The sequence below is a fragment of the Diplotaxodon limnothrissa genome, linkage group LG5 (assembly GCF_057381915.1).
Source record: "Diplotaxodon limnothrissa isolate DT_005_m linkage group LG5, D_limnothrissa_male_GT1.1, whole genome shotgun sequence".
Taxonomy (NCBI): Eukaryota; Metazoa; Chordata; class Actinopteri; order Cichliformes; family Cichlidae; genus Diplotaxodon; species Diplotaxodon limnothrissa.
The window spans coordinates 29792805-29808454 of NC_140600.1; the positions used below are offsets into that span (position 1 = coordinate 29792805).

The 15650-nt window shown below is 39.0% G+C and overlaps 1 protein-coding gene across 1 annotated transcript in view; it reads right to left on the bottom strand.

The window, feature by feature from the left end:
- chd6 (chromodomain helicase DNA binding protein 6) overlaps positions 1–15650 on the bottom strand; it is a 95068-nt gene that overhangs the window by 65486 nt on the left and 13932 nt on the right. Inside the window, exon 2 of the mRNA XM_085353387.1 lies at positions 3411–3460. Within this exon, the coding sequence (XP_085209513.1) occupies positions 3411–3440 (30 nt within the window). The 5' untranslated portion in view covers positions 3441–3460. The remainder of the gene's footprint in view (positions 1–3410; positions 3461–15650) is intronic.

The following is a 15650-nucleotide window of genomic DNA, read 5'->3' on the forward strand; positions in this document are numbered from 1 at the left end:
GAATGAATATATCAGAATTATTTGTACAGAAATGCATTTCTGGAAAGATGTTCAAGAAGAGATTACCGTAATTGTCGGGCTATAAGCCGCTACTTTTTGCACAAGCTTTGAACCCTGCGGCTTTTAGTCAGGTGCGGCTTTTCTATGGATTGTCCATGATTTTTGTGATATCGTAAGACGATTTGTTTTGTTTGTTCCGCTGTTGTACGGCACTACGTTGCCTGGCGGAAGGATCGGGGTTCAAGAGTGGTATGTTGGTCACATGTCCATCCGCCAGGCAACATAGTGCCGTACAAGTAGCGCGAAAAACAAACTTCAAAGTAGCGCTACGCGTTCAGCGGGAGTCGTGGATGACGAGCGGCGATAAACTTGCGAAAAGCAAGTTGTGCTCAATCCCGGTGGATTCTGACAGCGTGGAAAAGTGTGCAAACATCAACGATCACCAACGGATTTCGAAGGGCTGGACTGCTGCATGATGAAGAGGAGGACACCGCCACGGCCCTTCAGAGGGTGTTCGACTCCGACACTGACAATGACAATGAGGATTATCTTTGGTTTTGAAAGTGACAACGAAGGAAAGAAGCTGAGAGTGGATGACGAAGCCATCCTGAGCCTGTTCGTTTCCGACACTGGAGAAGAGGACTTTGGTGGTTTTAGTGCGCAGGAAGATGGTGGTGAATGACTGACTTTTCTTCTTGTTAAAGCCGTGTCACTGCACCTGAGCCTAAAAGGTAGTCTGAATCTATTTTTCTGGTGTGCTGTAGGTTACGGTTATGTACTACATTTGTTACTCATTTATGAAGCACAGCACATGTGCAAATATGTACCCATAACTTGTTTTTCAAAATATTAATAAAAGGGGTGTGTCTCCAAACAGCCATCTCTTTCCTGACAATTCGCTTTGTGCATATTCTCTTACATATGATAAGTCAATATTGAAACACCTGCGGCTTTTGGTCAGGTGCGGCTAATGTATGTACAAAACAGGATTTTCCCCTGATTTTAGCTTGTGCGGCTAATATTCAGGTGCGCTTTGTAGTCCGGGAAATACGGTAAACAGATTTTAGATTAACTGCTCTCTATATTAGGCACACATTCAATATAAGAGATGAAAAACTGATATAGCTGTTAAGAACTCTGCTCTTATTTTTTGTTTTAATAGCTTCTTGGATGAAACCAAAACTTCCTAGTAAAATACACTGGAGATATTGGCTAAAGGATAACCTTAATATGGAAAAAAAAATCCTGCAAGACTACAACTCAAAACAGATTTGTCAGGAAATGGTTAAGCGACACAAGAAATACAGGTCTTCAGCTATCTTCTGTATTTTTTTCCTCTTTGATTTCTTCTTATTGTTGTTTTTGTTTCTTTTCACGCAGGACTAAACTGGAAAAAACTGTATCTTAAATTGAGGGTTTTTTGTTATTTGTAAGACAGAAATGTTAGAACTGTGGACTTTTTCGTGTTTATGTATTAATGTATAGATATATGCACATATTCTAATTTGTGCAGTATTATATGAATAAACATTAATAAAAAAAGTAAGGTTGTTTTTTTTGTTTGTTTTTTAAGAGTCATTATCATAAAACTGTGTTACTTTCACATCTAAGCCAGTAGTGACTCACCAGCCAGTGATAGAAGACTGCTGCTAGCCGAAGTTTACCATCAATAGCAAGCTTATTTTGGCAGTAGAAAACAAGAAACCCTGGTGCATTCAAAATGAGAGATTGTTTACACAGTCAAAAAAAACAATGAAAAAAGTCACCTTGAAGTTTCAGTTTGTCATAAACTGCTTGAGGAATTTTCCGTACTTCACAAAAATGATTTTCAAAAAAATATTTGTATTTTCCTCAGTAATCATTATGTTTATGTATGCCTGTAAAAATAAACATTTTCAATTAAATGAATTTCTTGCAAAAAAGAGTCATAACTTATATGGAATAATCTCAAACCATAGATGTCAGTGTCACCGAGTCTCTATGCATTACAGCCACACTGAACTTAGGGAAAGTCTCTTCATGCTCACACACTGCCACCCTCAGAGCTGGAAATTTGACAGTACAAGTGCAAAGCTTGTCAGGTCAGCTATATTTGTACAAATGTGCCCTTTGTTGAACAGAAAGTTCAATATATGAGACTTCAGAGGTTGTTCAGAGTTTTTACTCTCATCATTTTCCACCAGTTTTTACCTATTACCAACTTTACCTATTCCTTAAATTCATTACCAAGGAAGATAAAAGCAGCAAATAATGATCATAATGACTGAAGGATCACGTTCTGCTGTTATGACAGTGCTGGCACCCTGTTACTGCGGTATGGTAGCCTCATATGCCCAGCTGAGAGACTGCTGTGTCGCCTCTCACTAACAAAACCTCTGACTCATCACTCTGCTCAGCTTGACTCGTAAATATTACAAAGCGCAAGCCAACATCTAAAAGCACCAAAGTAATACTAAAATACAGGACAACCGCATGAACAAGAGGGTTTGACACAAAATGGCAAAACAAGTTTTTCAGATGACTTAATGTAGAAGATGGAGCGCAGAGTACTGAAGAGTACGGATTCAACCTCAAAACCTGCGCTATCAGAGACTTTTTTATGGATACAATCAATCAGTTTCACATTAAACAAACTCATCATATAACCTCATATTGCAAGTGACTCCAGAGTGAGCAATAACACAGTCATTGTGAAGCAGATCTACTGACACATAATTTCCAGGACATTAAAGACAAGCTGTTGCAATGTAGGATTCTTTTCATTTTAACTGCTATATACACTGTACTTTTTGCCATGGTGTGAACCTTTAAGTGTAATCAAATAAAAAAAAGTTGTCCAAAGGGTGAAGAGGAACAGTGACTAAGGTTGCCAAAGAAAAGTTCAAAACACAGCCCTCTGGCCATTGATTTTCCGATTTGAGGGCTCTACCTGCTCAACCAGAGCTAACATAGATTAATAATTACCAGAGCCTATCTATTGCAGAATTGTGAATCAGAAATGCACAAATTAACTGTTTTGTTTTCCTGCAGTGTAAAATTGTTGCTACACGTCAGTGCACTCTTTACACTGGAAATAATGATCTTGCTCACTACAATGATGAACTGTGGCAAGAGAGAAGTGTTGGGGTGAGTTCAGTACTTATATTGTTCAGAGACGACAGCATTTATCCTGTCAGCATTCTGTAAACCGGCAGCCTCCAACAATGCATGTCAACAGTAACAAACTTACCCTGGGAGATGTTAAGCGAGTTAAGTGAATAAATGTCAAAGATTTACATGATGAATCTACTCAAGAGTGTTTCCAAAATTACATTTATAATTATGTTTTATCCAGTATCAAAGCAGCTGTGTATAAAGGCTTTTATGAATGGCCTACTTTTCTTGTGTACATGCATGGTAATAACACAAACCTGCTGCTTGTCCTTCTTGAGTATTTTCATCTTCTATCCCTTCACAGCATCTGTTAACAGAAAAGATCATAAATCTAATTACTTCCAAAAAAGCACACATTAAAAAAAAAAAAAAGGAAATTTCTGATATCTGTAAGGGGAAAAAAGAAGAGCCACAATATAAAAAGAAAATTAAGATTTTTCAAATCAAAGAAAACAGTGCATATTGGATTTAATCTTACATAATTGTAATCAAAGTAGAAAGCACTGAAATCTCCCAAAGAACTACACATGTATGTGTATTTAACTCTTATACAACTGTATATAAAAGGTACAGTAAGTAGTGAGCACACCTTTATAAGAAGAAAATCTGAGACAAATGTTTTCTTGCAGCATCCTTCCAAGTTAATTACACTTGATTCAGCCACTGAACTACTGCCTCACTAAAGGACACTTGCTTCAGTACAACAGTAAATAGAATAAGTTCTTTAACTGACTCTTCCCTTACAGTTTAAGTTGAAAGAAAAGAAAAAAAATGTTACACCTAAAAACTATATGGACTGTATGAATTTCATGTATCGACTGCTTCGGTATTGTTTGATAACTTTAAAGCACAGTTTTATCTGAGACTAAGTCAATATTGTCTCAGTTTAAGCAGAAATTTTTACAGGTCACTAAAGAAGCTCCATAAACTTCATGTTATACTCCACCCACACTCTCTCACACACACACACACACACACACACACACACACACACACACACGCAGTAAGAGAAGCCCAAACAAGACAAAGGTTTGTTCTGTACATTAAAACAGTGTGCAAAGCAGGGGATGAAAATGTTTCACTGTACCTGCCTTGGTGATGACAAAACCTAATTATTTTACTAAAAGGTCAAGTAAGTTTGACAACATTTCTGTACCGTGTTGTACTTACAAGATGTTAAAGACAGAAGTGTTTAATAATTCAATAGATCACCCACAAAGTATAAAATCTTGATTATTTTCTCATGATTTTCTCGTGTATTTTTATTCTTTTAACATACATGGCAGAGCACAGAGGCAAGTGTTTTAAATCTGGCTTATGTTCATTAATTGTATGGTACAATACAATATTATTATATTTAACCAGAATAGAGTTCCGTTTGTGATTCACATTTGAAATGGCACATTTTGAATGACCTTTATTGACTGCACTCCCATAACCAGGAGTGTCAAGATAGCATATATGGCTATATGATGCATTATATGTCTGCTGTAATATTATATGACTGTGAATCACATTTTCAACAACACAGGGGGAAAAAAGATGATAGAAACTCTGCAGAACAGAAGTTGGAGAGTAACATTGTGTGCTCCCAGCTTTCACTGAGACTCAGAGCCTGCACTGACAAAGTGCAGAAATGATAGTATGAAGTCATTTCAGAATAACTTGAACAGATCATTTTCAGGCCACTGTGCACTACTTCTGTCTCCGTTCCTACAAACCTGTGCAGCAGCATTGCCACGGGGGTTTGTGTATAGCAAAGAAGTGGAGGTGGACAGGACCAGAGATAATACAACTTATTCAACTTCTTGCCTTTGAAAAAGCATCACTGCAACTCAATCAAAATCCCCACGAGTACACCTGCATATCTTTTGAGTAGTTTTATTTTGCTGAAAATCTGCAGTTTGTCCGTGTAGCATGTTAAACAGAAGCCTCTGTCCACTTCATTAAACACACTTGATTCTAAGGAAATACTGTGCTGGGACTGCAACATTTTATTAACAAATGGCTAACATGCTGACTGGTATCTTAATTATGAGGGCACCAAAATAATTAAAGTTCAAATAACATATAGACAGTAAAGGTTCGTAACCGGATACAGCTGAGATATTGACTTTGCACATTAAGTCACAACAAACAAAAGGATATCCATGATCACCAGTAATGATGTGTGACACAGCAAACAGGCTACCTAAAAGCTTTAATATCCAGCTGTTCTAACATTACATGAATGGACAATGTCAACATTACCAGATCATTTTGGTATCCAATTCTCTATCTGGATGTTTCTATATCGTCATCCTTTCAACATCTATTTTCCTCATAAGTACAAGCTTGTTTGCGGCAAACCAATTCTGAGTGACTCACTCTTGAGTCTGCCTGAGCCAATGTGCTCTTTGCAATTGCACGAATGTAAGACCCTTTTCATCATCACAGAAAGCATTAATTCATCAGTACGCACTGAAGATTGCTGTACTGCACTCAACATGTGACAAACTGAAACTTTAAAAACTGCACCTTTACTATATATATATATATATATATATATATATATATATATATATATATATATATATATATATATATATATATATATATATATATATATATATATATATATATATATATATATATATATATAGCAGATTATTACAGTCATCTGTAGTCCACTTTAAAGCTGTCCTCATTTTAAAAGGACAGATTACACATACATAATAATATATGTATATCATGAGGCAGAATTTTAAATAATCCAAGTTTCAATTTTCTTTTTCATTGTTTTGATGTTTCATACCATCCATACCACTATTGCTTATGCTAGAACATCAAACGTGTGTGTGTGTGTGTGTGTGTGTGTGTGTGTGTGTGTGTGTGTGTGTGTGTGTGTGTGTGTGTGTGTGTGTGTGTGTGTGGGGGGGGGGGGGGGGGGGGGGGTTGAGGCGCTGCATGCAACAGATAGGAAGAATAACTACAATCAAGTTAACAGTAATGACAATTTAGATTTATTTAACATCTAAAGACACAAATGTTTATCTGCAGGCCTGAACGAGCTGTACACCTTAAAGCCAACCAGGACACAGTGGCTTAAAATTTGTATTCTACGCAGAACCATTAGATGTCAAAAGCAAGAGGCAATAAAAGCAAGAGGCAATAAAAAAGGATCAACTAAACGCATACGTAAACTAAAAGAAGTTCAATTTTTTCCTTTTTAAATCCCTCAGGGTTCAGGAAATCAAACTGAACATCTACTGATTATATACCTCATTTTAACAGGTGCAAACTCTGCAAACAACTGCAAACAGTTGTGGGGCAACTATGAATCTGTCAGTCTTCCAATACAAATCCACAACTACATTATACAGCCCACAGTGAAATCACTAAATTATAATTAGTCAATTTGATGTCCCCAGTTGTATGACAAATCGGTCAGACAAGCTCTTACCTTACTACCTTAAAGCCAAAAATGTTAAGTTATTATAAAAATTAGTGAACAGAATTACCCAATAAACTAAAAGGTTTAGTGTTACGGTTATACTAGAGATTGAATATGACTTAAGGCTTCACCACTATGCTAATATAGCACAAAAAAATGAAATAAATATGAAAAAAAAAATGAGCCAGCTGATTAGGCAGAATTGGACTCAAATTATTGTGGGATACATGTTTTGTTTTGGGGGTTTTTCACACTCTGTTGAGATTTACATTCTCCAAGTTACATGGATATTTTTCCAAGCACTCATAGACTAATACAACCTGGATGGTCTGCACCCTGCTGAAAGCCATAGTTTTAAATAGATAATTTTGGGACTCAAAAAAGTCTCAAAAGGCTTCAACAGCACAAACTGTAAAGGGATCCAGTTTAATGATTCAAAGTAGTGAAATGAGGCCTAACAGACACAGGCCCCAGGTACCTGTGTCTGGACACCTATCAATCAAAGCAGTTATGCCCCTAATAGTAATAGTAATAATAATAGGAAGAGGAGGAGGAAGAAGAATTTTGACAGATGAAAATCCACATTTCATGTGGACAAATCTTAATTCTGTTTTGGTCAGCTGCTACAAAAGACATAGCTCTGATGCTTTCAAATTAGGGAACAACAGAAATCTGCACTGGATCCCCAGTTCCTCATTGTGAAAAAAAGTGAAGCATGGCCTTAATGCAACTTAATTTCATTTACAGATAACATCAGAATTCTCCTCAGTTCATTCACCTCTGAGCACAACAATGATAAATATAAACACACGTCAAATAATTGCTCAGTGCATATTTATGAGTTTAAAACAGTGCAAAGCTATGTATGGCATTTTTTGCGATATGCAAACACAGTAGTAAAACCTGGTTTAAATGGAAACTGCCAATCCTCTACATCAACATAGCCATAAAACTAAACGGGAGCACAGTTCACTTGGGTGTCCAACTCAAAAAAGGTGTACACAGCACCAGTGCAATAGAAATGACTCAAAGAAAAGAAAAAGATTACGTTGTGCCTCATGTTACAGTATACAGTTCCTTCCATTCAAGTCTTTCAGTGGAAGACAAGAGTATGCCGATTTCTCTACGATATCTCCCAAACACATTTTCTCCACATACCTGAATCAGTTTCTTTTGTTTTTTTAAAGAAAAGAAAGAATGATGACCAAGAAGGACAGAAAACAAACAACTGATGTAGTGATTTACAACAGCTGAGTTATGAGGAATATTGCTGATTTTAAATTAATAGCATTTTAATCCAGGTAAGATGTTTGTTCCTAGATTTCTTTTCTGGCGAAGGACCAGATTAACAGGAGAGAGAAAAAAAGGTCAGTTAAAGACTGAAGGTGCCAATAGATGTTTGGACTAACTTAAAAGATAATCAGTGCAGTAAATGCCTTTTTCCCAGCTACTCAATTATGATTTCATTCTTTTAACATATTTAACCTATTGCCTTTTGCTGGAAAGAAAAAAGCAGATTTAGTACAGGTGATATCAATTGCCTGGAACCAGCTCCACTGTGCTTTTCAGAAAGAGCAGGTGCTCCTCATATTTTGAACACAGTGTACATGACATTCAGCAAAATCCACCTTTTGCTGCTTAACACTCTGATGATAAAATGGCATCTGTGGTGCACTACTCTGCAGCAGCAGAAACAGTCAGGTACTCCCACCACCTGCCTCACTGTACCATTAAGGATAACTGCAGTATCTGCAGAAGAAGTTCAGACTCCCCACTGTTTTAAAAGTGGGGAGCCTGAACTCCCCCACTTTCATAATCCTTAAAACAACAAACCATATTTTCTGCTAATTAGATGGTTTAATTGCAAGTGAAGATGACAGTCTGTGATTATTGAGGCACTTAATTTTTGCAGTGCACCTGTCATAAAGATCAGTACAGCATATAATGCAAAGTAAAAGAAATATTAGTTTTGGATGCCCCTTACAGATATGCTACATGTAGCTATTAATAAAGAATGCTATGGTGTTTTTAAATGCCCATCGCACATTGAAAGACTGGACATCCAAGGATCCAAATATCTGGATATGTTTGACAAAGAGGCCTGAAACCTCAAGGTTTCTCATTTATTATAAGCATTTTTGCTTGAAAAATGACAACCAATTACTTTTTTGACAGCTGTACAGCTGTCACATTACCAATAATGCTGATGGACTGAAATACAGAAGAAACACATCAATAAATGTGACTCAAGCATCCCAATAATCCTTAGAGTGCCCCAAAGCACTTGCCTGAGACACTAACACTGGAGTAAGCAGACAGTGAAACCTGAAATGTAGGGCTTGTGTGATGCGTTATGTCTGTCACGTGGGAAGACGGGTCACAAGGGGGCATGGACTGAGTGAACACAGAGGGAAAGTGAAGCAGTATGAAAACAGGAAAATACAGCATACCTCATGACTTCCTCTCTCATTGCTATAAATGACAATATTTGCATATATAAGCAGTTTAGGTAAAATAATAAAAATATAAACTAGCACTCAAATTCATTGTATATTAGCAGTTAACTTAAAAGACCAATGTCAAGAGTTTAATTTTCCTCCACTTTAGCAGCTCGATGATCCAGGTGAGATTACATTATCTCCTGCACACAGACCATAGTATAGATATGACTTAAGTGTGTCGACAGCACACGTCTCTGCCACATGGGACTCAGTTATTTTTGGTGCGAAAAATTTTTGTACTTTCTGTAAATACAAGTACTGCATTATACTGATAAAACTGCAAGTGTGTTGGCCTAAATCTAGTTTAATCTCGACTTGATGCAAAGTCAGGGTTTTTCTTAAATTTAATACACAAAAGCTGAAGCCACTCAGTGTGTAAGCTGTTGTGTTTTTTAGATTTATCACTGACTAGTTTTCTTTTTTTCCTTTCATTTTTTCCTCAAATTTACTGACATATTTAGGCTGACACATAATAACTGTGGATCCTGCTGAAACATTTCAAATTGTTCCCTAACAAATGTTGGAATTCCTGATAGATTTCAACGTGCTCCTTCTGTGCCCAGTGCTGTGTAACGCTCCTAATTTTATAATTGCCTACACAGTCTCCACAACTCTTTAGGAGAAAAGAAAGAAAAAAGGTTAAAAAGAAAAACAATTTAAAAGGCAATAAAGGCCATTGAAATACTGATTTACACAGGACTTATTCTGAGATCTGTTTTTTGTGGGGTGTGGTGGGTAATTTGCTGTAGAATTTTTACTTTGTAAACTGCAGACATGGCAGAGTTGCAAAAGACAAATGACCACAAATGACCTCTGCAATTATTACAACTTACCAGAGGTCCCCAGGTCATCCTAGTTCCATGATATTAGTGCTAATGATTATGACTTAAAAAGGGGGGGATGTAGAATGTATACCCATTTGTCTCACCAATGGACAAATACCTTCAACTATCACAATGGTAAATTAATGTGCATCTAACACCTTTAAGTGCTGATATGAACCTTATGCAAATGTGTCTGCTGGGCAATGTAGTCCCAGATTTTATGAAGGGAAATTAGACTCCAGAAGGTTGCAGCATTGGGCCTGCTATAACCATATTTAAGTCAAATAGCATAAAGCAAACTATTTTTTTATTAACTAAAGTATTATTTTAAAAACCACATGTAGTTTAATGTCATTGCTTTTTCCAAAGCATTTGAAAATAAGGATTATGAACAAGTATGAACAAGAATTGTCAGTGTGCTTATATGTGGAGAAAATGCAAATACTGAATCATTGATGACGTTTCAACCATTTCAAGATAGCAAATCCTTTAGTGAGCTAAACAGCTCCAGTAACACTTAATTTGGATGAGAGTCAGTTTTATAACACTGTCACTCCATGGAGTAAAAATCACAACTTCAGTAAAAAGACAAAGATGATGTCATGATAGATGCACTGGCACGACATCCAATTTAACAAAAACGTTTTACCTTCTGACAGATTCAATACATTTAAAGTTAAGCTACGCAGCCATTGTACATATCCAGATCTTAGTGCATGTGACAGAACAGAAACAACTTCCTCAACATTACAAATAACTAACAAATGAATGTATGTGCATACTTAGATAATCATAGATGACAGAAAAGTGCATGAAAATGGGAAACAGCAATGTAAAGAAGGTGTAAATTTCTTGTTATAGTTGAAAGGCTGCCCAAAAAAAGAAATAAAAATGAAACAAGTCTAAATGGAAGTCAAAAAGACATCCTGTGGAGGCTTTTCCTTTTTTAAAACTTCTGTGTTACATTCCTTTATCCCTGCACACCTGTCACCCATGAATATTGATGCAAGAGCATGCCGTTTCCAAATATCAAACAACCCTCTACTGCTCACTTATTTTGCAGCCTTATGTGACAGAACTCATATGCAAACACAAACAAGCGCACATGCGTGCACCACAGGGTATGTGAACAACAAAGACTGCATTTGAAATGTAAAAAACACAGAAAACACTTGCATGCAAAAATGTCTCGACTCAGACAGAGCTGTATTGTTACAATATCGTCATAATATGCCACTCACTATATATGGTCTGTTGACTAAAAATATAAAATCAGGACAAGTTGAAACACCCTAGGAATTTAATAGTCCAGGCTTGTGTATCAACAGTTTTTTCCTTTTTACAGCTGGCAGTAACAACTTAGGAAGTATGTTATAGTTTGTGCATACTGGTAGGGCTTTGCTTTTAAACTTTCAAATGTTATGATCTGTATCAAGTGTGCATTATATAAGGACATAATTTATTTATACGTTAATTATCCACATAATAGACACAATGACATAATTGTTACAGCCTTTAAATGTGTCACACTGTATTTTTGATCAAAACATTGAAAGTCAAGTTGGAAGACCAGTAAGACAATAGACTCACATTTAATAGAAGACATAAGGGTTGCAGGGATCACAGACACGTTCAATTAACGAGCAGGAGCATTATGTATTTTCTTCTATTTGATCTCAAAAAGCTCCTAAAACAGTCAGTGATCACTGTTGACCTCCCTCGGCTTTTATTACCGCTAATCATTTATTTAAGCTCAGTTTTTAAAACCTTAGGATGTAACTACAGCCCATCCCATGCAGCAGTATATGAATGACTAACCTCGTATTGTGGATGAATTATCTCAGTTGTTCTCCTGGCTGAAGTTTGGTCCTTTTACAGCATCCTGCCATGCGATTACATTTGTTCCTGACCACCGAGAACACTCACGTTAACTTTTATCGAGTGGGAAAAAAGTTAGCTTGTTTATATTATGCTAACATAGCTGTGTCGCTAGCGGTCACGTAGCACATCATTATATACCAGCTAGCCCAACTTCAGTAACCCTACAAACGTCACTGCTGTTTAGTTTTCTGTCTTCATTTATGCTGGAAGTGATAGCAGAGCTGTACGTTTTAATTTGTTTCCAAAACCCTGCAGTCAGGACATGCTATATTGTATTTAGATAGAAGCTAGCGAGCTAACTCCCTGCTAACTTCTAACTCAGTTAAATGTCATAAATTCCGTTTTCATGGATGACTGGATGTTAAACTCAATTGTTACACCTGGTAGAGCAGAACGCTGATCATTTTATTAAAGATGAAAGACTTTAGACAGTTTTTCAACTCTCAGTAATGCCATAGTGATCGTTTGATACAGTGGGGCAAAAAAGTATTTAGTCAGCCACCGATTGTGCAAGTTCCCCCACCTAAAATGATGACAGAGGTCAGTAATTTGCACCAGAGGTACACTTCAACTGTGAGAGACAGAATGTGAAAAAAAAAAAAATCCATGAATCCACATGGTAGGATTTGTAAAGAATTTATTCGTAAATCAGGGTGGAAAACAAGTATTTGGTCAATAACAAAAATACAACTCAATACTTTGTAACATAACCTTTGTTGGCAATAACAGAGGTCAAACGTTTACTATAGGTCTTTACCAGGTTTGCACACACAGTAGCTGGTATTTTGGCCCATTCCTCCATGCAGATCTTCTCGAGAGCAGTGATGTTTTGGGGCTGTCGCCGAGCAACACGGACTTTCAACTCCCGCCACAGATTTTCTATGGGGTTGAGGTCTGGAGACTGGCTAGGCCACTCCAGGACTTTCAAATGCTTCTTACGGAGCCACTCCTTTGTTGCCCGGGCGGTGTGTTTTGGATCATTGTCATGTTGGAAGACCCAGCCTCGTTTCATCTTCAAAGTTCTCACTGATGGAAGGAGGTTTTGGCTCAAAATCTCACGATACATGGCCCCATTCATTCTGTCCTTAACACGGATCAGTCGTCCTGTCCCCTTGGCAGAAAAACAGCCCCATAGCATGATGTTCCCACCCCCATGCTTCACAGTAGGTATGGTGTTCTTGGGATGCAACTCAGTATTCTTCTTCCTCCAAACACGACGAGTTGAGTTTATACCAAAAAGTTCTACTTTGGTTTCATCTGACCACATGACATTCTCCCAATCCTCTGCTGTATCATTGTTACGTTTCGGTGTGTCAGTGTTTTGTTTTTGCGTGACTGTCATGTGTTTCCTGTTTTACTTTGAAGGTCTGTTGTTATCTTAGTGTGTTCAGTTTACATTTTCCCTGTCTCGTCAGTTCTAATTTGCCCCAGCTGTGTTTCCCTCCTGTGGTCCATTCCCTAATTGCTCCTGCTATGTATTTAAGCCTTGTGTTTCAGTATGTCATGGTCGCGATCTTCCCCCCCGTTGTAAATAGTTTGACGTCTTGTGTTTGGTGATGTAAATAAATGTGGTATCTTGCTTTAAATCTCGTTTTGGGGATTATTTTTGTGGAAGCTCGTATTAGTTTTTTCTCGTGTGTTTTCCTTATTTTTATTTTTCTGCGTTGCACCCCGGTTGCCTAGGCCGGGGTGTAACATATGGGGGCTCGTCCAATCGCTGGAGGGTCCGAGGGCCGGTCCGGCCTTCATCCGCCTTCGCTGGAGGATCCGAGGGACCGCTCCGGCCTTCGTTTGTCTTCGCTGGTGGGTCCGAGGGAGGGACCGCTTCAGCCGTCTGTCTTCGCTGGAGGGTCTGAGGGCCGATCCGGCCTTCATCCGCCTTCGCTGGAGGGTCCGAGGGACCGCTCCAGCCTTCGTCGTCTGCTGGAGGGTCCGTGGGACCGCCCCAGCCTTTGTCGTCGCTGGAGGGTCCGTGGGACCGCTCCAGCCTTCATCCGCCTTCGCTGGAGGGTCGGTGGGACCGCTCCAGCCTTCCTCCGCCTTCGCTGGAGGGTCCGTGGGACCGCTCCAGCCTTCGTCGTCTGCTGGAGGGTCGGTGGGACCACTCCAGCCTTCATCAGCCTTCGTCCGTCTTCGCTGGAGGGTCCGTTGGAGGGACCGCTTCAGCCTTCGTCCGCCTTCGCTGGAGGGTCCGAGGCACCGCTCCAGCCTTCATCCGCCTTTGCTGGAGGGTCCGGGGCACCGCTCCAGCCTTCGTCTGCCTTCGCTGGAGGGTCCGGGGGACCGCTCCAGCCTTCGTCGTCTGCTGGAGGGTCCGTGGGACCGCTCCAGCCTCCACCAGCCTTCATCCGGTTTTGATCAAACATTTCACTTGGGGTTACATGTTTGATTTTTGGGTAGGGGGAATTGTTACGTTTCGGTGTGTCAGTGTTTTGTTTTTGCGTGACTGTCATGTGTTTCCTGTTTTACTTTGAAGGTCTGTTGTTATCTTAGTGTGTTCAGTTTACATTTTCCCTGTCTCGTCAGTTCTAATTTGCCCCAGCTGTGTTTCCCTCCTGTGGTCCATTCCCTAATTGCTCCTGCTATGTATTTAAGCCTTGTGTTTCAGTATGTCATGGTCGCGATCTTCCCCCCCGTTGTAAATAGTTTGACGTCTTGTGTTTGGTGATGTAAATAAATGTGGTATCTTGCTTTAAATCTCGTTTTGGGGATTATTTTTGTGGAAGCTCGTATTAGTTTTTTCTCGTGTGTTTTCCTTATTTTTATTTTTCTGCGTTGCACCCCGGTTGCCTAGGCCGGGGTGTAACAATCATCCATGTGCTCTCTGGCAAACTTCAGACGGGCCTGGACATGCACTGGCTTCAGCAGCGGAACACGTCTGGCACTGCGGGATTTGATTCCCTGCCGTTGTAGTGTGTTACTGATGGTGACCTTTGTTACTTTGGTCCCAGCTCTCTGCAGGTCATTCACCAGGTCCCCCCGTGTGGTTCTGGGATCTTTGCTCACCGTTCTCATGATCAGTTTGACCCCACGGGATGAGATCTTGCGTGGAGCCCCAGATCGAGGGAGATTATCAGTGGTCTTGTATGTCTTCCATTTTCTGATGATTGCTCCCACAGTTGATTTTTTCACACCAAGCTGCTTGCCTATTGTAGATTCACTCTTCCCAGTCTGGTGCAGGTCTACAATACTTTTCCTGGTGTCCTTCGAAAGCTCTTTGGTCTTGGCCATGGCGGAGTCTGACTGTTTGAGGCTGTGGACAGGTGTCTTTTATACAGATGATGAGTTCAAACAGGTGCCATTCATACAGGTAACGAGTGGGGGACAGAAAAGCTTCTTACAGAAGACGTTACAGGTAGAGCAGGGCGATATGGCCAAAAATATTTATCACGATATATATTTGAAAATTTGCGATAACGATATAACTGACGATATAATTGATGCGAGACAAAATACAACTCCACAACATTACTAGCGCAAAAAGACAACCTTCCATTTATTTTCACTTAAACAAGAAGCTGGTTTTTATGTACATTAAAACCTTTATAAAAATGTAACAGTGCAAATGCAAATTCCTTGCTTAAAGTTTAACCAAAAGGCATTTCCAGTAGAAATGGGCTGACATATCCTGAGCATAACCATGTATAATATCCACTGAAGTTAAAAAGAGGTGCTTTGCAACATTAAACTGCAGTGTGCAGTACGTATTTTTCAGACCATAAGGTGCACGGGATTATAAGACACATTAAGCGAAACAAAGCAGTCAGATAAATCAAACTTTATTAAACTCATTCTTCTTGCTTCCTCCACTTCTGTACCATTGATTCATTAATGTTGAATTCTCTGGCAGCTGCTCTA